Source organism: Leptonychotes weddellii, chromosome 6 (genome assembly GCF_054177405.1).
Source record: "Leptonychotes weddellii isolate Sample4059 chromosome 6, ASM5417740v2, whole genome shotgun sequence".
NCBI lineage: Eukaryota > Metazoa > Chordata > Mammalia > Carnivora > Phocidae > Leptonychotes > Leptonychotes weddellii.
In genome coordinates, this window is record NC_138374.1 from 24,000,299 (window position 1) to 24,022,436 (window position 22,138).

The 22,138-nt window shown below is 50.3% G+C and overlaps 3 protein-coding genes across 5 annotated transcripts in view; 2 read left to right on the top strand and 1 right to left on the bottom strand.

Annotated features, from left to right (window-relative positions):
- The window catches only part of SLC68A1 (solute carrier family 68 member 1), a 29,998-nt gene extending 25,316 nt beyond the window's left edge, over positions 1-4,682 (bottom strand). The window contains exon 1 of one of the 2 annotated variants that reach the window (XM_081822846.1): positions 4,605-4,682. The gene's annotated coding sequence lies outside the window, so the exon portion shown is untranslated. Of the gene's footprint in view, positions 1-4,184; positions 4,320-4,604 lie in introns of those variants that run through there. The other variant, XM_081822845.1, reaches the window with a different exon arrangement.
- Positions 3,685-5,284, top strand: C6H10orf95 (chromosome 6 C10orf95 homolog). 2 transcript variants are annotated; one of them, XM_081822879.1, is made up of 2 exons: positions 3,685-4,801; positions 4,928-5,284. In XM_081822879.1, the coding sequence occupies exon 1, from the start codon at positions 4,113-4,115 to the stop codon at positions 4,770-4,772; it is 660 nt and encodes a 219-aa protein (XP_081679005.1). In that variant the 5' UTR covers positions 3,685-4,112; the 3' UTR covers positions 4,773-4,801; positions 4,928-5,284. The 2 variants fall into 2 exon arrangements, with proteins under 2 accessions (XP_081679005.1, XP_081679004.1); XM_081822878.1 differs by lacking the exon at positions 4,928-5,284 and having other exon boundaries at positions 3,685-3,910; positions 4,065-4,772.
- Positions 5,285-15,116: 9,832 nt separating this feature from the next.
- Positions 15,117-22,048, top strand: CUEDC2 (CUE domain containing 2). The gene is made up of 9 exons (XM_006731068.3): positions 15,117-15,178; positions 20,063-20,146; positions 20,501-20,644; positions 20,739-20,800; positions 20,889-21,019; positions 21,105-21,287; positions 21,427-21,488; positions 21,570-21,630; positions 21,714-22,048. Exons 2-9 carry the CDS (start codon positions 20,073-20,075, stop codon positions 21,858-21,860), a joined length of 864 nt encoding a protein of 287 aa, XP_006731131.1. The 5' UTR covers positions 15,117-15,178; positions 20,063-20,072; the 3' UTR covers positions 21,861-22,048.
- The last annotated feature ends 90 nt before the right edge of the window (positions 22,049-22,138 follow it).

The window sequence follows — 22,138 nt, forward strand, 5'->3', positions numbered from 1 at the left end:
TCACCTACTGCTTTTCCCTTCATGACTACCCCACCTCCCATCTCCAGCCTGAAGATAAAACCACATGCCGGACAGCTCCCCAAATGAACTCCCTGACTGCACCATTTCCTCAACTTCCAATCGCCCACAAGGGTTTTTTTTTCTTTTCCAGGCTTGCCTTGACTACCCACCCAGGCAACTAAGTCAAAAACATGTGCATCCACCTCTATGCTACCCTCTCCACCCAGGCAGTTATATGGGGTCAACTCTAGATGAATCTGCTCCCATCTCTTTTCCATCCCCAGCTCCTGTTTTGGTTGTCAGTTTTCCTGGGCTAGTGTGAGAACCTCCTCCAAGACTAGCTTCCAGCCTCTCTCTCACCAATCTATCCTCCACTTTGCCAACAGAAGAGCCTCTGATCATGGGGTTCACAGATCAAAAACTATGCAGGTTGTTGCACTTTGAAAATTTTCATAAAATGCTGGGGAAAACACTCAGTGTTATCGGCGATGCAAACAACAGAAGACTCCACTCCACAGTGCAATAACCCAAACTTTTAATTTTCTAAGGACTTAGATGATGGTGCTTTGTAATTAAAAATAAAAGTCTATTTCATTGTCTTCTGTAGTTAAATTTATATGAAGTAAACACAACTGGTGTGTGAAAAGAAAAAAGAGTCCACTCAAACCAGATTAAGCAAGAAGGGAATTTATTGGGGGGGGGGGATGGGAGGAGGCATTGGAGGAAGGTAGTCAAAAGGTAAAGTTCCAGAAGTACTAGGTATGTAATGTACATGATGATTATAAACACTGCTGTATGCTGCATGGTATATCTGAAAGTTAAGAGAGTAGATCCTAAGAGTTCTCATCACATGTGAAAAAAACTTTTTTTACCTATAAGATAATGGGTATTGACTAAACTTAATGTGATAATCATTGCACAATATACGTTAAGTCAAATCATTTGCTGTATACCTTACACCTATATCGTGGTGTATGTCAATTATATCTCAATAAAACTGGAAGGGAAAAAAGGAATTTATTGGCTCATGTAACTTTAAAGTCCAGGATTCAAATGATGTCATCGGGACTTAATTTCTCTTTCTGTCCCTTGGTTCCACTTCTTCTGTGGCTCCATGCTCAGACAGGCCTTCACCTCTCCACCCAGACTGCATTCTTTCAGATTTCTGTCCAGGGGAAAGAGAGCACTTCCCTCCACCCCAAGAGAACAAAGTCCTGGGCCTGGTTTCCACTGATCAATTGAGTCACCTGGCTACCCTCAACCAATCCTTATGGCCAGAGGGATGGCAGTGCGATTGATCTAGCCATAAATCACCCCTAACTTTAAGGATAGAACAGAACTCCCCCAGAACCACTTTATTGAGTAGATAAGGTATGGGACCTCAAAAATCTAGAAGCTGTTACTGGAGTCAGGATGAATGTTGAGAAACTCAGTTTGGTCCTTATTTTTCCCATTTTACCTGAACCACCACCAGACCAGCAGAGGTCTTCAGCAAGCATGTAGGGACTAATTATTAAAATACAGGCTTCTCACCGTCCCAGTCTCCAACTTGAGCTTGGTCTCACACTCTCCCCACCTCCCACCCAGGTGTGACCAGATCCCCATGTGGGAGCAGGTGGAGAAAGGGGCCAGTCCCATAGGGCCCATGATTGAGCTCCAGGCCTGGGTGAGGTCAGTCTATAGGTAGTCTTGGACATTCCTCAAGTGCTGAGATTTGGAGAGGGCAAAGTTATAAATAGGAATGGGGAGGTATATTAATTTCCTATTGGCACTGTAACAAATCACCAAAATCTTAGTGGCTTAAAACAATACAAATTTATTATCTTACAGTTTTGGAGGTTAGAAGTCTGCCTCACTAACTAAAATCAAGGTGCTGACAGAACTGTGTTCCTTTCTGGAGGCTCTAGGGAAGAATCCATTTCCTTGTCTTTTTCAGCTCCCAAAGGCTGCCTGCATTCCTTAGCTCATGACCCCCTTACATCTTCAAAGCCAGCAATGGCTGATTCACTCTCATATAACATCATTCTGACTCTTCCGCCTCCCTCTTCCACATTAAAGGACACCTGTGATTACACTGGATCTATCTGGATAATCCAGGATAATCTCCTTTTAAGGACAGCTAATTCACAAACTTAATACCATCGACAACCTTAATTCCCCCTTGCCATGTAACATAACATATTGGCAGGTTTGCACGGATTAGGTTGTGGACATCTTGGCAGTGAAGGCCTCTCCCAACAAAGGCCACTGTGTCTTGGGACTAGTTCCTAGAGTGCACAGAGGGTGAGGCTCCCTTCTTGGAGCTCTGGGGTAGGGAGTGTTAGGTAGATACCCGGTTCCAGTATCTATCTTCACCAGGCCAATGGCCCAAAACTTAGGAGAGCAGCTCAGTCAGGAATATAAAAGTGTGACATCATCAGGGTGAGTGTAGAACTTCTCAGAGGGTAGCTGGCCTTTGTGAGACACTGAGAACTTAGAGGAGAATCTGTGGGGGTTACTGGGGATGCTGCCTGAGTCAAGAGAAGAGGAAGAAGGAAAGTATGATGGCCCAGCAGCTCAGCAGCTGGGAGAGGGTATCAGTTTTAAGTATCCAGCAACTACCACCCACCCCACTGGGGAAGAAAGAGGTGGAGGACTGTGGCTTACAGCCAGAGGGGACTGGAGCTTAGACAGGGCTTTACACCACCTGGATGAAGCAATCTTCACCCAAGTAGCTTCTGGGCTTTGGCCTTAGTTGGACTGGGTTCAAATCCCACTGGGCTACCTAGACTGTATAAACCTGGGAAAGTGTCCTAACTTCTCTGAGCCTCTGGTTCCTTATCAATTAAGGGAAAATGATATTACCATGTTCTTCACATGGCTATTAAGAATTAGTTCTTGGGGCGCCTGGGTGGCTCAGTCGTTAAGCGGCTGCCTTTGGCTCAGGTCATGATCCCAGAGTCCTGGGATCGAGCCCCGCATCGGGCTCCCTGCTCAGCAGGAAGCCTGCTTCTCCCTCTCCCATTCCCCCTGCTTGTGTTCCCTCTCTCGCTATGTCTCTCTCTGTCATATAAATAAATAAAATCTTTAAAAAAAAAAAAAAAGAATTAGTTCTTATGTAACATTCTAGAGGGGAGGATTGGAGACAGTGTGAAAGAAGTCCCAGCATGGATTGGCTATAAAGCTAATTACCAATCACGATTCTTGAGACAGACATGGGGTTGAATTTTGCTCTTACCATAACTAGCTGTGTGAGTCTGGGCAATACACTTTAACCTACATAGCCTACAACACTGGAAATGTTTCCTAGTCATAGAATACATTTACTACCAAATTTGAGGCAAGCTGCTTCCTCCTACGTAAAGTGGGGAAAATATTAGTACCTCCTTCCTAGGGTTGATGTAAACTTAGATACTCATAAGCAACTTGATTCAGTACCTGGTGTAGGAGCTTCACTCAAATGTTAGGATAACTCGACCCATTTGGAAGGGCTGGGAGGATGGAATGTGGGGAATAGGTGGCTAACTGATTGGAAAGGGCACCAAGATATTCTCAGTGATGTAGGAGTGAGGGCATCCCTGAGCACAGGCCTCACCGTCCAGGGCCGGCAGGTACAACCAGCAGGCTCACCCGGTGTAGATACAGGCTGGCTGGCTTCTGGCCAGCAAAATGTGTTTCCCTTTGCCTGGAAACCAAGAGGTGTGGCTGAGGTAGGGCATGGAGGGGAGCAGAGCCACTAAAAAGTGGTGGAGAGGAGCCTGCTCTGGACTTCTCTGGCTCCCCCAAATGCTGGGGACCAACGCCCCCTGGGTTGAAGGAGACGAGTGCGGAGCCACCTGGGAAGAACACTTCACGAGCGAAGGCTTGAAAAGGTCTTGGGTCCTTACTGCTTACTGAGAGTCTGGGGCTCGGCTCAGCCCTGGGACAAGAGGTGAGATGGAAGCTGAATGCCTTAGGAAGAGTTCCCCCAAACCATCAGGTACTGCACGTGGGCTCCTGCTGTGAGCCAGAGCCCTGGGTTACCAAGCCCCAGGGATGGGTGGTGGAGACAGAACAAAGGGTATCCACACACACCCCCACTGCAGGTTTGGACCAGGCCCCAGTAAAAATGCCCGCTGCCTGAGCTTCAGACCATGTACTCGTACAGCTGCCTGGCATCCGGGGAGGGCGCCTGGCCTCCGCTGCAGCCCCTAACCTACACCTACCTGCCCGGCTCTCTGCTGCTGCTCCCCATCCACGCCCACAGCTTCTGCAGTCGGCCCCCCAGCCTGACCGCGGGCGAGTGGCCGGCTCCGCGGGAATACCACTGCTTCCATGGCTCAGGCGCGCCCCTGGCGGCAGCGCTGCCCTCGTGGGCCTTCCCGCAGGCCTACGCCGCGGCCCTGTACCCGCCTTTCCCGGCGCCCGGCTACCTGGGGCCATCGCTACAAGGGCCCGCGGCAGAAGGGACGGCGGCTGCTCACCGCAGGGCGCCGTGGCCCGAGGACGGCACCCTGCAGACCGAGCTGCGCTGGGGCCACGTGCACCGCGCGCACGGCCCGCGCCTCGAGCTGCCGGACGTGGTGCGCCGGGAGCTGCGGCGTGTGTACGGCACGTACCCGCGCACCGACGTGCGCGTCACCTACCGCGGCGGCCAGTTCCTGCTTCAGGGCGCGCCGTACGTCCCGGAGCCCGAGTACCGTGTGCAGAGGCGTGTGCTGCGGCCGCCTGCCAGCAGCGACAGCGGCGACAGCAGCCCGGCCACGGAAGCGGCGGAGCGTGGCCGCCGGAGGAAGAGGAAAGGCCCGAGCTGAGGACGCCGCAGGGCCCGGCGGCCGGCCCGGTGAGCACGCGCGCGGCTCTCCTCCCCTGCGCTCGCCGCCTTCAGCCCGCCACGAGGGAGACCTCCGCGGTGCGCCGGCGCTGGGTGCACCTGTCACCTCGCTTTTTTTTTTTTTTTTTTACCAAGCCTGCACGCCGCCCACCTGCTGCACTTCTCTGATTTCTCTCGCGTTATTGCTGGATAGCGGGGGAAGGGCGAGAAGAGATCAAGAACATCTCCGGGTGGATGTCCTGTTTCTCTTCCCTCCCGCTCGGCCTTGGGAAACCTGGGTGTGCGGCGGAAAGAAGGGCGTGGACCCTTTGTTTCGTCTCTCCCTCCTCTTCCCGATCTTAGAAGACTGCCCTGCACCAAGCCCCCACTTTCCCTTTTTCCTCTCCTTCGTCTAACAGAGCTTCCCGAATTGCCCAAGTTCCTCCCCAAGCCCAGGGCCCACTTATCCGCAGGTTGTAGTAAAAAGTAAATAAATGAGTGAAGTCAAGTGTATGCTGCGAGATCGCTTTTCTGTTTGGGGTGGGTGGGGGTGTTCCTCATCTCTGTAATGTGAGCCTTACTCCCCTGCTCGGGAAGAGCCAGTGTGCCTCCTCACGGGTGGGGCCGAGCTCCCTGCTTCAGCAGCTCTTCTCCAGTGTGCAGGACCATAGGCTTCTTAGGCCCGGCAGCTCACCACCCGCGGAGAGAGTCTGAGGGCCTAAGCTCTTTTGTTGAAGCGTGGGTGGTAGGCGTGGCTGAGGAAGGAATGTCTAAGACAGAGATTTAGGGCTACCACTGACATTTTCTAGTCGTGTAACTGGGCTTTCCGAGCCTCCGTTTCTTCATTTGTAAAAGAAGCATAAAATCGACCCAGCCTACCGGGAAAATGCACTAGGGTTGAAATTTCAGATGAATGTCACTTCTTGTCTCCTTACTACCAGTCTTTAACAGGATGAATTTGCAGTATTCCAGGAGTTTGCTGGAGGGTTAGGCCACACATCCAATTTTAACTATAGGTCTGGCAGGACTCCAGATCTGATACCCATGCTGTACAAAAGTGGCTCCTTGTGGAATTGTTTTTACTGAATTTCCACTTGTTGGATGGCCAACAGCTGCCTGGGTATACAGGTATGTTACTGAAGCCGTACACCACTGGAACTGAATACTGCTGTATTTATGAACCTCATGGAAGGGCTCTCAAGCCTCACCACTTGGGAAGAGTTTTTCTCCTTATGAGTGGTTTAATTTTGGAAGCACCAAGGATCTCATAACTGATCATATTTTTCTTTTTGCCCTGGCTTCTAGGGAGCTCAGGGCCAAATTTGCTTAGTATCTTTTGTGTAAAGCCTGGATCCTGAACGGTCACCCCTAGTTTCATCTTATTTTCCTTTCCTTTTTTTTTTTTTCCCCTTAAATTATAAAGACACAGGGAGGTGGTGTAGTGTAATGGGTCTGCTATGTGACCTTAGGTAAATTGCATAATGTCCCTGAATCAATTTCTTCATTGCAAATGGGGGTGATAGGACCTCTGTCTCATGAGGTTATTGAGAAGATGCCTTGAAATGCTGCACACAAAATGTTTACCACAGTGCCTGGCATGTACTAAGTGATCAAATGTTAGTGTTCGTTTTGAAAAATATAGTTTGTTGGGGGTGCCTGGGTGTTTCAGTTGAGTGTCCTACTCTTGATTTTAGCTCAGGTCATGGTCTTGGGGTTGGGGTCAGGGGTCCTGAGATCTCTCCACACTCAGCAGGGAGTCTGCTTCTCTCCCTCTCTTCCCCTCCCTTTGCCCCTCCCCCCTTCTCTCTCTCAAATAAATAAATTTTAAAGATTTTTTAAAATATTTATTTGACAGACAGAGACAGCAATAGAGGGAACACAAACAGTGGGAGTGGGAGTGGGAGAAGGAGAAGCAGGCTCCCCGCCAAGCAGGAACCTGATGTGGGGCTCGATCCCAGGACCCTGGGACCATGACCCAAGCCAAAGGCAGACGCTCAACAACTGAGCCACCCAGGTGCCCCTCAAATAAATAAATTTTAAAAAATAAAAAATATAATTTGCTACATAGAAATATATAAAACAGGAAGTTAAGGTCTTTTTAATATCCTTATTCCCAAATGATTGGTAGGGTCCAAGCTGTTATTTTTCCTATATTTTTTCTGTGCGCATAATATTAATTACCTAAAAGGAATTAACACTGTTTTACCTGTTAATATTTTACTGTAAGTATATTGTGGACATCATTCTGTGCCAGTGCACATGGAGCTACCTCATTCTTCAACAACCACCCAATATTCTATAGCATTTGGATTCTTTCCAGTTTTTAGCTATTAAAAGTCTATCCAACAATTTCTTGAACTGTTCTAGGCCCTGGGGATACAGTAATGAATGAGACAGCCATGGCAGTTTCTGCCCTTATGGAGCTTGCATTTTAGGGGAAGAAATGGGGATGGGACACCATGCAAACAGATAAAGGCAAATTGTTATAAGTATTACAGCAGGAATGAGAGGCTGAGATAGGAAAGACAAGTGCAGTAGTGGAACTTAGAATAAGGTAAACAGGGAAGCTTTCTGAGGAGGTGACATTTAAATTGAGAGCTAAAGAATGTGACAAAGCTAGCCATGCAAAGAGAAGGGTGAGGAAGAAGCCAGGCAGAGAGCTGGTGGGTGCAAAAGCCCCAAGGAATAAAAGTTATCTTCATTCCCTCAGCAGCCATTTGAGAATCCACAATACACCAGGCAAGTATTCTAGGGACTGGGGTTACAGGAGAGAGCCAAAAAAGTCCCTCAGGGAGCTTACTTTAGAGGTGGAACCCAGAGAAACAGAGACTGACAACAAGCAAACTGGTGAACATATGATATAATGTCAGATAGTTATTAAGTGATGGGGTGCTGTTTTCAATAGGCTAGCCAGGGAAGGCTTCCCCAAAGAGGTGATTCTGGAGTGGAGACCTACTAAAGACCTTCACAAGCCATTTGAATACCTGGGGGAGAAAAGCAGGTACAACAACCCTGTGGCTGGAGTATCCTTGTCCTGTGATCGAGCAAGAAAGTGGGAGTTAATGGGGTTAGGGATGAAGCCAGATCCTGTGGTGCCTTGAAGCCATGTTGAGAATTTTGGATTTTATTCTTAGTGGGCGGAGTGTTACAAGCAGGAGAGAATGTGATTGGATTTTTTTAAATTATTCTTTTTTTTTTTTTTAAGATTTTATTTATTTAGGGGCGCCTGGGTGGCTCAGTCATTAATCGTCTGCCTTCAGCTCAGGTCATGATCCCAGGGTCCTGGGATCAAGCCCCACATCGGGCTCTCTGCTCTGCGGGAAGCCTGCTTCTCCCTCTCCTACTCCCCCTTGCTTGTGTCCCTCTCTCACTGTGTCTCTCTCTGTCAAATAAATAAATAAATAAAATCTTAAAAAAAAAAGATTTTATTTATCTATTAGAGCATGAGTAGGGGGGATGGAGGCAGGTAGAGGGAGAAGCAGGTTCCCCACTGAGCGGGGAGCCCCATGTGGGGCTCAATTCCAGGACCTGGAGATCATGACCTGAGCCAAAGGCAGACGCTTAACTGACTGAGCCACCCAGGCGTCCCTTTTTTAATTGTTCTGGATGTTGTGTGGAAAAGAGACTGTAGAGCGGCCATTGTGTAAACAGGGAGACCAGTTGGGAGGCTTTTAAAGTAATACAGGCAAAATCAGATGGTGGCTTGGTCTTACTTGGAAGTAGTGAGGCTGATGAGAAAACAAATGTCCTTGAATATGCATCTTTGTTCACACGTACAAGTATTAAATTGTTGAATCAGTAGTCCTAGAAATGGAATCACTGAGCACTGACACCCTGGTAGCAACAAGCACAGCCAGCAGCAGCCCGATCTAAATTTCTAAATTTCATTCTCCACTAAAAGGAACCAGGCCCACTGGGAAAATGGCTGGTTCCGAGGCTGTAGCAGGAAAGGTACAAGATGACTGAGGCGCCTAGGTGGCTCAGTCGTTAAGCGTCTGCCTTCAGCTCAGGTTATGATCCCAGGGTCCTGGGATCGAGCCCCGCGTCAGGCTCCCTGCTCAGCGGGAAGCCTGCTTCTCCCTCTCCCACTCCCTCTGCTTGTGTTCCCTCTCTCGCTGTCTCTCTCTGTCAAATAAAAAAAATTTAAAAAGTCTAAAAGGAAAGGAAAGGTACAAGATGAGCCCGGAACAACTTGTGCCAAAAAATAAAGGATGGTTCAAATATGTCAAACAAAGGAGCCAGCTGGAAGGGACTTCCACTGGCCTAATCAGGGACAATTGAAGCATCAAAACAATCACAGTAACAAATTATTACCTACTGAATAAAATAACCTCTATTAAGTACATACTAACATTAACTAAACAAATATGAAAGGAAAGCTCTTACTCATAGCAGGAGGAATAATGAGGTCAGAAAATCCATCTCCAATCAGTAATAATTGATTCCAGTGAGAATCATTCATGGATACTAAAACTAATGAGTAAAAGTTTGATGAGAAACAGGCTGTTTATATAGTTTCGAAGTATGTTCCAAGATTTTTTTTTTTTTTTTTAAAGCGCACCAGCAGGGGGAGAGGAGCAGAGAGAGAGGGAGAAGTAGACTCCCCACTGAGCAGAGAGCCCAACATGGCTCCATCCCAGGACCCCAGGATCATGACCTGAGCCGAAGGCAGATGCTTAACCAATTGAGCCAGCCAGGCAGCCCCCAAGAAGATACTTATTAATTACAAAGAAAAAAAGAGTATCCTAGATTCCCTAGAATCACAGGGAAAACTGACCACACTTGAAGCCCACTGCAGCGGTCCCTCTTGAATAAAGTCTTTTTCACCATCTTTAATGAGTGTCTTGAAAACTTTTTCTTTAACAAAGACAAGTTGACATCATGTGCTTTCTGATATATTAAACTGAGAAAACACAACATCAATTCAGCAGTAATGCATAATCATGAGGAAACATCAGATAAATGTAAACAGACAACTATAGTAGTCTTTATTGTTCAAAAATGTTGATGTCATAAAAGACAAAGGAAGGCTGAGAAGCTGTTTCAGGTCAAAGGAGACTAAGAGACATGAAAACTAAATGCAATGCATGATCCTGTTTTGGATCCTGAATGAAAGTTATTATGAAGGACATTAATGGGACAAGTAGCAAGATTTGAATAAAGACTGTAGATTAGAGAAAGCAACGTGGCAAAAGGTTAACAGTTGGTGCATCTGTAAGAAGGGTAAGCAAGAGTTCTTTGCACTATTCTGCAGACTTTTGTAAGTTTAAAGTAATTTCTAACTAAAAATAAAAACTAATAAGTAGGGGCACCTGGGTGGCTCAGTCGGTTAAGCATCTGCCTTCAGCTCAGGTCCTAATCTTGGGGTCCTGGGATCAAGCCCTGCATCAGGCTCCCTGCTCAGTGGGGAGTCTGCTTGAGATTTTCTCACCCTCTGCCCCTCCCTGCTGCTTATGCTCTCTCTCCCTCTCTCTCTCAAATAAATAAATAAATAAAATCTTAAAAAGAAAAAACAGTAATAAGTAAATTGAATCTCTGGGTCAAAAAGTAGTAAATGTGCTACATAGCTATGTCTATGTGTTACATTTTAATCTTGGACAATTGTCTGCATGCCAGTAAGTCTCCTCAAATCCTTTTTTGAAACAAGGCAGGTTTCAACTGAATCCTGAGTCTCATATCACATAAGGTGTGTTCTGTATCTCTTTCCTTCTCTATCCTCTCGGGTTCAGACCTTGAAGTCTCTTAACTTCCTCCATTGCTGAGAATCTGCATTCCTCATAGACATTTCTCCCCAAGGCTTCTACTTATGCCCTAGAAATGCCCATAGCCTGCACACCAGTTGACCCCCAGCCCCAGTGAGGGAAGAGGGCCCCTGATTACAGGCTTTCTGAAGGAAGTACAGCCACTCAGCTCAGTCCAGCATGCTGCCATGCACATCCTTCCAAACCCCAGTGCGTGCTCCAGGCCCTGTGGATGTAAGGGAGCCCTGCAGGGAGCCTAGATGCCTCCTTCTTTGATCTTTTATTTGAACTTAAGCCTTAGAAGCTTAGAACTCATAAAACATCTCAGCTGCCAGGGACTTTGCTGTTCACCTGGTCCAATCCCCTCAATTTACGTTATGCTGGGAATCCAAGGCCAGAGAGAAGGAGTGACTCACCCAAGGTTATACAGTCGGTGGGAATCCAGAACTCCTAGATCTCAGCAGGGCTTGGGCTACCAAACTCTGGTCCTGATGGCCTCCTCCTGGTCTTGCCCCAGCCTTACCTGACCCTGGCATCTGGTCTGGAACCCTTCACTCAATAAACCATGGCTGACTAATTTTAAGCCTTATCCTACCTCCCAACGGGGTAGCTCACATTCTACTTAAGGGAATATAATAAGAATCATAATAAATTCACACACTTAACTGAGAACTTACTGTGTGCAGGTACTGTGCTAAAGCCCTGAACAGAAGAAACTATCAACTCATTAATTTACACAAAACTTTTATGTCCGTATAATTATTTTTTTCCACTTACAGATGAGCAAACTGAGGCCTATAGGGGTGAACAGCTTACTCAAGGTCACACATGGAGAATGCACCTGGGATCTGACTCTACCTTAACTTCTAGGCCAAACTGCCTCTTCATACATTAGACACACTCAGCAAAATGCAAGGAACATTTACTGAACAGTTACTATGTGCAGAACGCTGGACTAGACACTATGGGGCTCATGAATGAGCCCCTCTAGAGAGGAGTATGGAGGATTTGCCGGAGATCATCTGCACTGCTGGGAAGTTGAGGGACACTTCTTGGAAGAAGCATCTGAGACTTTGAAGGATGTATAGGATCCCAACAGAGAGTGATGGGGAGGAGGTGTCCCAGGAAGAACTGAGGAGGGTTCAGCATGAGTAAAGGCATGGCAGCAGGAGCAGGGGGCAACGGGGTTTCATTAGAGGACAGGTTATGACCAGGGAGCAATGGACTCTCGTGCTTGAAAGCGAAGTGGAGGCCATACTGTGAAAGACTTTAATGACAAAGTAAGGAGTTTGGAGAAGCCATTGAGGTCTTTGAGCAGAAGGGTAGTAGTCCAAGTTGAAGTTATTAAAAGATGTGGACAGTGCCTGGAGGAGCGCCTGGCTGGGATGCTGAGAGCCTGAGCCAGCAGCTTCCCCACGACGTCTCTATCGATGGTATAGCACAGCCGGGCACCAGAACTGAGTCCCTAGGCTGTTTGCTCAAGCTCACAGCCTATGGAATTCAGTTCTCAGAGCCAGGTGGCCAACGTTCTCCCAGCCTTGATTCTGCCCTCCTGTGCTCTCTTCTGTGAATTCCTCCCATTCCCATGGTGGGTCAGATGAGGAACCTGGGATCTCAAGATTCCTCCTATCCCAGAGAGGGTCTGAGCTTAGAGCTAAAAAACAGGGCCCATACCCAGGGAAAGGGGCAAGGGTTCTCTGAACTCCAACAGGATTGATGCAGGATATGAGGGGAGGGGGTTCAGGGCCATGGCAGGGATTCTATGAGTACTGTGGAATCATTTCTTGCCCAGATGTGCTCCTGGTGGGGCCAGATGTGGAGAGGTACTCCAGGAGGAGTCGGGGCTGGGGGAGAGCCAGAATATGTGCACAGAGAAGGGCATCTCTTGGGAGACTGGGAGGCTTCCTGCGCCAGAGGGGACCCCTAAAATATGGATCCCCAAAAGTTCCAGCTCCCTGAAAATCTCCCCACCAAAACTGAAGATCTGAGATACCTGAGATAGGTAGGCAAGAGGAAGAGAAATCTTTCCCTGAAACACACTTTCACTTCTGGAGAGTTAAGTGGAGAGATGGGGGCTATTCCCCTTCTCCAGGTAGAGCTGCTGCCTGTCCCTGGAGAGGGAAAGGCAAGCCTGCAAGCTCAGGAGCCGCCCTACCCCCGCCCTGCTTGAGTTGTGAGCAAGGGCCCACACTTACCATGAAGCCTCCTCTCTTGCTCTTGGGACTGGATCTGCAGTGATGCTCTTAGAGAATGCTCCTTAAATAGGGCTCCCTCCCTGCCCCAGCCAACTCCCACCCCCGCCCCATCCTGGCTCTTCTGAGAAAGGAGGAAGGTGTGGGAGGGCTGGGCACCTTGCCCAGAGAGCCCTTTCTGACCTCAATCAAAAGCGGGGACCCCCTCCTTTCTCCCCATTCTTTTGAAGTGTCCCCTTCCTTGCTCAGTCTCTGAGTCCCTCCCTTGAGACCAGCCAGATGGGCTTTATCTCTGCTCTTAATGTCAGGGAAATCTGTCCTTTATGTCTATTTCAAGCCCAGTTCCTCATTCTGAGGTCAGATGATGGGGAATTGATGTGCTAGGGGAAGCTTCAGCATAGGCTTCTAGCTTTTCCCTTCAGCTGAGGGGACCTAGGCTGCAAAACTCACTTGAGGGAATGGGAAGAGACGAGTCATCATGCCACCTTCTTTCACCCTATGTGGCTTCCAGCAGCACCCAAAGGGCAGGTGGAATCTGGTCCCATCTTGGGGATGGAGAGACAGACCTGAGGGGACAAAAAAATCAGAGGCTTAAGGTCTGGCCAGCTATGGAATGCCAAGCAGGACAAGTGTTCTCCAGAGCTCCTATCTTACAGTTTGTGTGTGTCCTTGTGTCTGTGGAAGTCCCTTTCCTCAGCCCACCCTCTGTCCTCTGACCCCAGAACCAAACCCCTGCTGCACAGAGTTGGGACCCTTCAGGATCTGAGCTAGGAATCAAGGGGCTCCCCCTAAGAGGTCTTTCCCATCATCCTCCCAAAGCTCAGGAATTTCTTTCTGATGATATCTAGCTACATCCAACTGCCAGCCAAGAAACAGGCCAGAGGGGAGAAGGGAAAGGCACAGGGATGGCTACAGGGATCTCAGGCCAGAACTAGGGACAGCTCTACTGAGAAAACCTGAAAGTTGCCGTAATGGGGGTGGTAGGGAGAGAAGAGTCATCAGCATTATGCCATGAAGGCGGGGATGGGGCTGGGGGAAGGAAGGGATGGCCAAGTCTTTAAAGGACTGGCAGAGGCCTGGGGCTGATGGAGCTACCCATTACCACCCTTCCCAGGGGCCAGCCTAGACAGAGTTCAAAGTGGCTGTCACCCCACCTCTCATTAACCCTAGCAGCGCCAGGCTGGCAGCGGCAGTATTTTTATGGGAGACGTGACGCGCAATGTGCTCCCTCCTTCCTCCCTCCCCTTTCCTGCCCCAACTCCCCAGCAGTGAACATCTTGCTCTTTGAGGCTAGAGGGTCCTGGTGGGGGGGAGCTGGGAGCCTGCAGCAAGGGACAGAGCTGGAAGAGGGAGAGTGATCCGTCTTTTCTCCATATTTTGGAACTGCCTCAGCCCTTAGGGGAGAAGAGAGGATGGGACTTTCTACCTTGGACCATGAGCTCCTGAGGACAGTGACAGTCTCTGAGTACCCAGCCCCTTATGAGGTGACTAGCCCTGAAGGGGCTCATCCCTGCTGATTGGGGATGGGCTAGCTCACCCTTGGAGGGAACTCTTTCCTTCATGACCCCTTACGGGACTCCTGGGAAGGGATGGCTGTAGGTTTCCCCACAGGGTAGCACCAGGAACAGAAAGAAGCTGAGGCCTTGATGGGTCCTGGGGTTCAGTTGTCCTATCCTAAATGAGAAGTCCTGCCAACATGGGCATGAAGGCCCTGGAAGTAGGCATGGCCTTTAGACTGTCCTGGATCTGGGCTCAGGTTGATACTCACCCAGAACACCTGCGCCCTGCTACCCCCATCCAAACCAGGCTCCACCATCCCAAGATCCAGACCCTGTAACCCACCCTAATCTTGGGGGAGACATCGCTGTTAAGAGAAGGCAAAGGGGACAGATATGGTGGGGAAGGAAGTCATCACCTAAGAGCTGACTGGGTGACGGACCTTGAACCTAGACTGGACATAAAGGGGGAGAGACACAGGGATTTGGGAAGAACACCAGGTTCTGGGTGTAGGGGCCACCAGATCCAATCAGGGATCCAAGTCTGTGGAAAGACGGTAGAGACAAGGAGAGGGGAGGAAGCTATAAGATTTGAGGGCGGAGATTTTAGGGCAAGGAAGGCGGACAGGAAGACACTGGGTGGGGTCGAAAGGTTCTCGGTCTTTCGCAGTTGACAAGGAACTAGGCGGGGATGCAGTCAGCCGTTGAGACTCCACCCACTGGCGGGACCTCCACGCCTAATTCCTCCCAACCCGCAACAAAAATGGCCCCCGCGGGAGCCTGTGCAAAACCCTGAGACAAATGGGCATGGGCGCAGAAGCCCCGCCCAGTTGTGGGCACTTGCCCTTCTCAAAAATGGCTACCGCGGCGCTTCTGAAAGGGAACCGCTCTGGGCCTCGCCTTTGATCTCGTTGGTGGGGCTGGGGGATGAGAGCTGCACCGCGCGGGACAAGTCGCCGGCGGCGCCCGACGGAGCAGGTGATTTCCCCTCCGGCCCCCGGCCCAGGGCTGGGAGAGTCGCGGAGAACACTGACCCAGGGTACCCGTCCTGTGTGTTCCCCCACGGTACTCCCTGGGGCCCATCGGCCCCCCCATCTCTGGTTCTCGCCGTGGCCTGTATCAAGGCATATCCCAGCTTACTCAGGCCTCCCTAGTCCTGTGTCCCCACGGCTGCAACCACATCCCGGTGCCCTCGGGCCCACTATTCCGGACCCTTATGGGTACCCCGCTAGCTTGTTTAAGGAGCTCATGCTTCAGGGGTGGACCATCATCACAGTCCCACTTCCTGTGCACCCCACTATCCCCGTTTGTGCTCCGGTCTGACTTTGGGTGCCGGAATCCCTTGTAGCCCTCAGTGTCCTTGGCGCCTCTAAGACTTGACTTGGGGGTCAGGGGACAACCATGTCCTCTGGAACCTGCGTAATGGGACTAGGGCCCCAGGAGCTGGGCTTCATAGTGACTGAGAAACCAGCGAAGACCTCCGTGCTAGACCCTCTGAGTGCCCACACTGCTTTCCAGGACTCCTCCCACATAGCCTTCTGCTTTCTCTCCACCTTAAGCAGCTCCCCACCCCAAGGGAACAGCATGGTTCTCCTTCCCCCAGTCTCACTTAAATTTGTCCAGGGGATCTGTATTGAGCATCTGGAGTCCAGGCTTGTGCCTGGTCCTGGGGATGCTCTCAGGCCAGCTGGGGGCAGTGAGGATGGGACACTCAGGGTTGGCTTCAGGGAGAAAGTGTGTCCCGCAGAATGAGAGGCAGAGGGAAAGACGTTCTGAGTGGGGAAAACGGAGTAAGCAAAGATTCTGAGGTAGGCAGGAGGGCCAGCCAGGCAGGACAGGAGGATCAGAACATGGGCTGGGGGCCACATCATTTGCTTCATAAGAGGTAGTGTAGCGTAGTGGTTAACAGGGTTCTGGAGCCAGACTGCTTGGATGTAAATGTGCCATTAACTTACTGTGTGACCTTGGGCAAGTTACTTAACCTGTCAGTGTCTCCATTTTCTTTTGGGCAAAATGGGATGGTATAATATTATTAGTATCTATATTTTAGGGCTATTGTGAGGATTAGGTAAGTTAATATGGGTAAAGTGCATAGAACTATTATTACCATCATCAGAGGTATTTAAACAGGACTTATGACAGGATGACGATCACATTTCATGGATGCTACTAACCAGTGAGCCCTGATTTGGAGCCCTCAGGAAGTAATGGAGTTCTGTGGACTACATCCAGAATTTTAAAAGTCTCATGGAAAATCATGTTCTTACCCTGGAGAAGGCTGGCTGCTTAGGCTACAGCTTCCCCAACTCGGGGACTGTGGAGGAGAAATATTAGAGAAGCCTCTGGGCAGGAAAACAATGCTGAGGAAGGCTAGGGGGATGGAAAAGGGTGAAAGAAGAAGTGGCAAGCTTTAAAGGCTGGGTAAAGTTTGGTCAGCCCCAGAACAGGAGAAGGGAGGGTGTTGCCTCAGGAGACAAGCTAGAGCAAAAGCTTAGGGGAGAAAGACATTCTTTGGGGGCACAGTGAAGAGTTTCCCAGTAACAACTCCTTGCCCCTCAGACCCTGATCAGAAACCCAGAGGCATCAGACACATCCCTGAGCACTTCTTCCCTAGAAACTAGACTTTCTTGCAGAAGCCTTTGTCCCAGCAGAGGTTGCCAGGCAACTGACAGCAGCCAGGATTTGATGTAACCCAGGGTCGGTGTAGCTCTCTGTATGGGGCTGACCTCTTGGGGGAACCACATAATGGTGTCTGGCATGCGTGGTGTGAGCAGTTCCGCTCTCCAGGGCCCATGCTAGGCTACGGCTTCTCAGTCTTGCTGTCCAAAGTGATCCCTGTGCTGTCACAGCAACACTATGTTACTACTTAGGGGACCTGGGAACTGTAAGCATAGATCGTAGCTCTGTCTCAACCGGCTTGAAAGTCTTGAGATTTTTCCCCCCCATCCCGTGGAATATACACTCAACTAGGCGACCTGGATTTAAATCTTAACTACCACAGTCCAGCCAAGTGACATTGGGCAAAGCATTAAACTCACTGAGCTTCAGTTCCGTCATTTGTAAAGCGGGGGCAGTAACTCTTTATTGAGTGTCCCACTTCACAGGATACCGAGTGTATGCTGATGAGTAAGCCGGGAGTATAGTCCCTGCCCTCATGAAACAGCTGGAAGAAACATTAAACATTGCCCAAATAATTATTTAATTAGAGCTATGAAGGATACTGCGAAATAAGGGGAAGTGCAGTCTGCAATGAGGGTGTAAGATGGTGGGGACCAAAGCAGTTCTCGAGGGTCAGGGGCAGCATCCCGTGAGGAAGAAAATTTTAAACTGAGACCCGACAGGTAAGAAGGTGTTAGACAAGTGAAGGGGTGGAGGTGGAAGGCTGTCCAGGCAGAGGAAGCAGCTGTGCAAAGGCTCTTGCCATGAAAAGGCTTGAATGTTGGCAAACTGGAAGAAAGCCAGGGTGGAGGGGAGTGATCCAGGGAGGGTGTGGTACACGGTGAGGCTGGAGAGATGTACACAGGGGTAAAGCCCTCAACTGAAGGCCACAAAAGGAATCTGGGCTAATCAGAAGGGAAGGGGGACATCACTGATAGATTTTTGGTAGGAAAAACAGGATTTTTGTACAGATCACACAACTGTGATCTTTGTAAGAATAGATTTGGGGGGAAAGATGGTAGTAGGGGTAAGGGTTAGGAGGCTCTGGCAGTGAAGGCAAGAGGTGGAGCAGAATGGGAGGAGAGATGGAGAGATGCACATGTTGAGAGGCATGAGAGGTGATGGTCAGGGCTTGGTGACTGGATGTGGGAAAGACTGGAAGGGGTAGGATGTTGTGAGGATCATTCCCAGACTTGTGGCAAGAGCAACTGGGTGCGTGAACATGCATTTACTGATGACAGCCTTGGAGGAGCAAAGGACTTGGGAGAATGTCAGTTTGGGACTTGTTAAGTCACCTACATAGAGGTGTCAGAGAGGGAGATGTGCAAATGTGTAGCTCCACGGAGGGGACTGGGCTAGAGGACTGGCATTTGAGGATCGGTGACATAGAGTTGGTTCATAAAGATGTGGGCCCAGACAAGGTCTTCTAGAGAGAGGGGGTGCAGAGGAAGGAGAGAGGAGGAACAGCTGTGAGCCTGAGCCTTCTTGCCAGCAGAGGAGAGGGGGACAGAGAAGGGAGCCCAGGAAGGAATGGCCAGAGAAGGAGGAGAGTAATGCCTCAGAAACCAACATTGATGCTGCTTGAAAGGGCAAATATTAGGTGAAAACTATAAGAAATAGCCTTTTCTTTCTTTTCCTTCACTCCTTCTTTCTCTCCCTCCCTCCTTCCCTGCCTCCCTCCCTCCCTGTAGATCCAAAACAGGGAGTACTGGCAAGCTTATATGGTTCAACCTAATTAAACCAAAACCGGAAAAAGTAACTCATGGCCTTGGATTGAGCAATTTTGGTAGATGTTGGAGCAGAAGCCAGATGAGCCAGGGAGAATGGATGGAAAGGAGATAAGGGAATAGAATTGAGAGGATTGGATTGGCTGAGTGCAGCAGATGGGGTTGAGAGGGGGTAAAATCAAGGGTAATTCCTAAGTTTCAGGTTTGGCAGCTGAGCGAGTGAATGGTTGGGTCAGCCAGTGAAATAGGAGGGGAGATATATACCAATCATGAGAATACTGTGAGTGTGGGGTAGGTGGAATTTGAGATACCTCTGAGTCTTCTGAGTGGGAAGAGCTGACATTTGGACCTGTGGAGCCAGTCATTACCATCTATGTGTTCCTGACTCCCACATATGGACTGTTGGGAGTCAAAAGCATGTAGATAGGAATGAAATGAGTCAATGAGTATTTATTGAGCATCTACTAAGTGCAAGCATTTTTCTAGGTGCTAGGGTTACACCAATGAATAAGACAAAGACCCCTGCATTGTGGAGCTTACAGTCTAGGAGGGAGGTCAGACAATAGGCAAATAAACATAAAATAACATTAAGCTGTAGTAGATGCTGTATAGAAAATAAAGCAGGGCAAGGGACTAGGGAGTAGGAGGAATACTCCCTATTTTTGGTAGGTTAGTCAGGGAAGGTCTCTCTCAGAAGGCAACATATGAGCAGAGCTCCGGAGGAGGTGAGGGGATGAACCATGTAGATACATGGGGGAGATAGGTAGGAAGAAGCTGGGGAAGTTTGAGGACCAACAAGGAGGCTGGTGAGGCAGGAGTGGAGTGAGTGATGAAGTTGGAGAGGTGGGCAAAGGCCAGATTTTGTAGGGCTCCATAGGCTTTGGGAAGGAGGATGGAAAGTCCTTTGTAGATAACCCCAAGCTGCTGGATTGGGCAGGAAGAGAGAATTCCTGAAAGACTTCCCCTTCCATCAGAGCCCCATAGCCAGAAAAGCCCCTTTGTGCAGTGGGTGGGTGGCCCATTCTGGCTGGGGGAAGGCTGTGCTTGGTCCTGAGGTCTGCTCCTTGGGGGGGCTAGACAATGGGCCCCTTGTAGTTGGACTTGAGGGCCAAGTGGCCCTCTCAACGATGGGATTCCTCAGCCAGGAGGCATGTGACCCCAAGACCTTGGCTTCTTGCCAGAGGGTCTGGGCCTGCTGCTGGGGAATGGGGTGGCGAGATGGGGAGAGGTCGGAGGAAGGGCGAGGGAAACCACTGTGGAGCCCTGTCTCAGGCTGAAGGAGGTGGAGAGATGGGCAGGGAGGGGGCTGTAGCTCTGCTTGAGGGAGCGGGGGAGGGCTGCAGAGCTGGAAGCTGTGGACAACATCAACAAATGGTTTCCACAGCAGGGTAGGAGGGAGGGGCTGGCCGCCCCTGGGACTAGTGGGTAGGGGCAAGCAGAAGAGGGCCTGACAAACCTACATCTTCTGTCCCTTCAGAAGAGAGAGCATGGAGCTGGAGAGGATTGTCAGTGCAGCCCTCCTTGCCTTTGTCCAGACGCACCTCCCAGAGGCTGACCTCAGGTAGAAGCAGCTCTTCTAGAAGGGTCATGCTAGGGTCAGGGTCGGAGCTGCTGGGCAGCACTCTGGGCCCTGGCCCATGGAAAGACGGGGTGGGAAGCCCTCAGCTTTAATCCTGAGGTGGGGGAGGGCTGATTATGATCTGCTGGTATGGCCTTACATCTTAACCTGTCCCTGTCACCTTGCTGGACAGATGGGAAACCAAAGCTCTGTGGGAGGGTGGGATACTTTCTGGCTTCAAGGCTTGAAGTCTGGCTCATGGACCCAGTGAAGCCGAGGGCTTGAGTCTCAGGCTAGGTGGGGTTGCTGGAAGTATCCAGTGTCCTACCCAGGGCTTGTCTTGTCCCCTTCCTGCAGCGGCTTGGATGAGGTCATCTTCTCCTATGTGCTCGGGGTCCTGGAGGATCTGGGCCCCTCAGGGCCATCAGAGGAGAACTTCGATATGGAGGCCTTCACTGAGATGATGGAGGCCTATGTGCCTGGCTTTGCCCAAATTCCAAGGTGGGATCTGGCTGGGGCAAAGAGGGAGTGGAGGGCTGGCAGATGGTGGAGGGTGGGCAGAGTTGTCCTCTTACCACCGTCCTGTTTTTTTCAGGGGTACAATAGGGGACATGATGCAGAAGCTCTCAGGGCAGTTGAGTGGTGCCAGGAACAAAGGTGAGTTTGGGGACTGGGCACTTGGATGACTCAATACTCCCATCCCCTAAAGCCCTGGCAAACCTGATGCTCTTTCTGCTTCCTTAAGAGAACCTGCAACCACAGAGCTCTGAGGTCCAAGGTCAGGTGCCCATCTCCCCAGAGCCCCTGCAGCAGCCTGAAAAGCTCAAAGAAGAGACCAGGGCTTCTCCTACTGCTGCTGGAGACACCCAGGATGAGGTACTGCTAGAGGAGGGTACTGGTGAGAGAATTAGGGATCAGGAAAGAAGGAAGTACTGCTTCTTGTCAACATCTCTGCCCACAGGCAGCTGGTGCTGAGGAGGAGCTGCTGCCAGGGGTGGATGTTCTCCTGGAGGTGTTCCCTACCTGTTCAGTGGAGCAGGCCCAGTGGGTGCTGGCCAAAGCTCGGGGAGACTTGGAAGAAGCTGTGCAGATGCTTGTCGAGGGGAAGGAGGAGGGGCCTCCAGCCTGGGACGGCCCCAACCAGGTATCCTCTGCTAGACATCCCCCTCAACCCAAATAGCCTCAGCCACGTTCCACCTTAGTGTTAAGCGCCTGCCCCTAGCCTATCCCTGTCTGCTTCTGCTGGTGCACTAGGGTTTAGACTAGGCTTCCCTTCTCTGCAGGACCTGCCCAGGCGCCTCAGAGGCCCCCAAAAGGATGAACTGAAGTCCTTCATCCTGCAGAAGTGAGTCTGGGCTGGGCTGGGCTAGACCCTTAGAGGGTCTTCCCAGAGTGGCAGGAGCTTCACCCAGCCAGTTTTTGGCAGGTACATGATGGTGGATAGCGCAGAGGATCAGAAGATTCACCGGCCCATGGCTCCCAGGGAGGTGAGAGGGTTATGGCTGCTGGACGTGTGGAGTGGGTGGGATGTCTCCTGGCTTCTGCTGCTCACTGCCCAATTGCCTGACAGGCCCCCAAGAAGCTGATCCGATACATCGACAACCAGGTAGTAAGCACCAAAGGGGAGCGATTCAAAGATGTGCGGAACCCTGAGGCCGAGGAGATGAAGGCCACATACATCAACCTCAAGCCAGCCAGAAAGTACCGCTTCCACTAAGGCATTCGCCAGACTCTGCCGGAGCCTTCTAGGCTCAGATCCCAGAGGGATGCAGGAGCCCTACACCCCCACACAGGGCCCACCCAAACTCCTGTCCCCCTTGTCCATCCTGCTCTCTACTTCCTTGCCCCACAGTGTTGACCTCCTCTTGGAGCTGCCCACGGGCACAGTAAAGGTGGCCCCAGGAAGGTGTGAGTGCATTCTGGTCATTTCTGCTCAGAATTGGGGTATTGTGTCTGTCTGACCTCTCTCCCAACTTCATATCCCTTATCTCCAAC

Excerpts from the sequence above, each read along its gene's own strand:
- C6H10orf95 (XM_081822879.1), top strand. The coding sequence starts at position 4,113 with ATGTACTCGTACAGCTGCCTGGCATCCGGGGAGGGCGCCTGGCCTCCG.
- CUEDC2 (XM_006731068.3), top strand. The coding sequence starts at position 20,073 with ATGGAGCTGGAGAGGATTGTCAGTGCAGCCCTCCTTGCCTTTGTCCAG. Across the intron at positions 20,147-20,500 it reads CTCCCAGAGGCTGACCTCAG|CGGCTTGGATGAGGTCATCT; the intron begins GTAGAAGCAGCT and ends CCCTTCCTGCAG. Across the intron at positions 21,631-21,713 it reads GGCCCATGGCTCCCAGGGAG|GCCCCCAAGAAGCTGATCCG; the intron begins GTGAGAGGGTTA and ends ATTGCCTGACAG.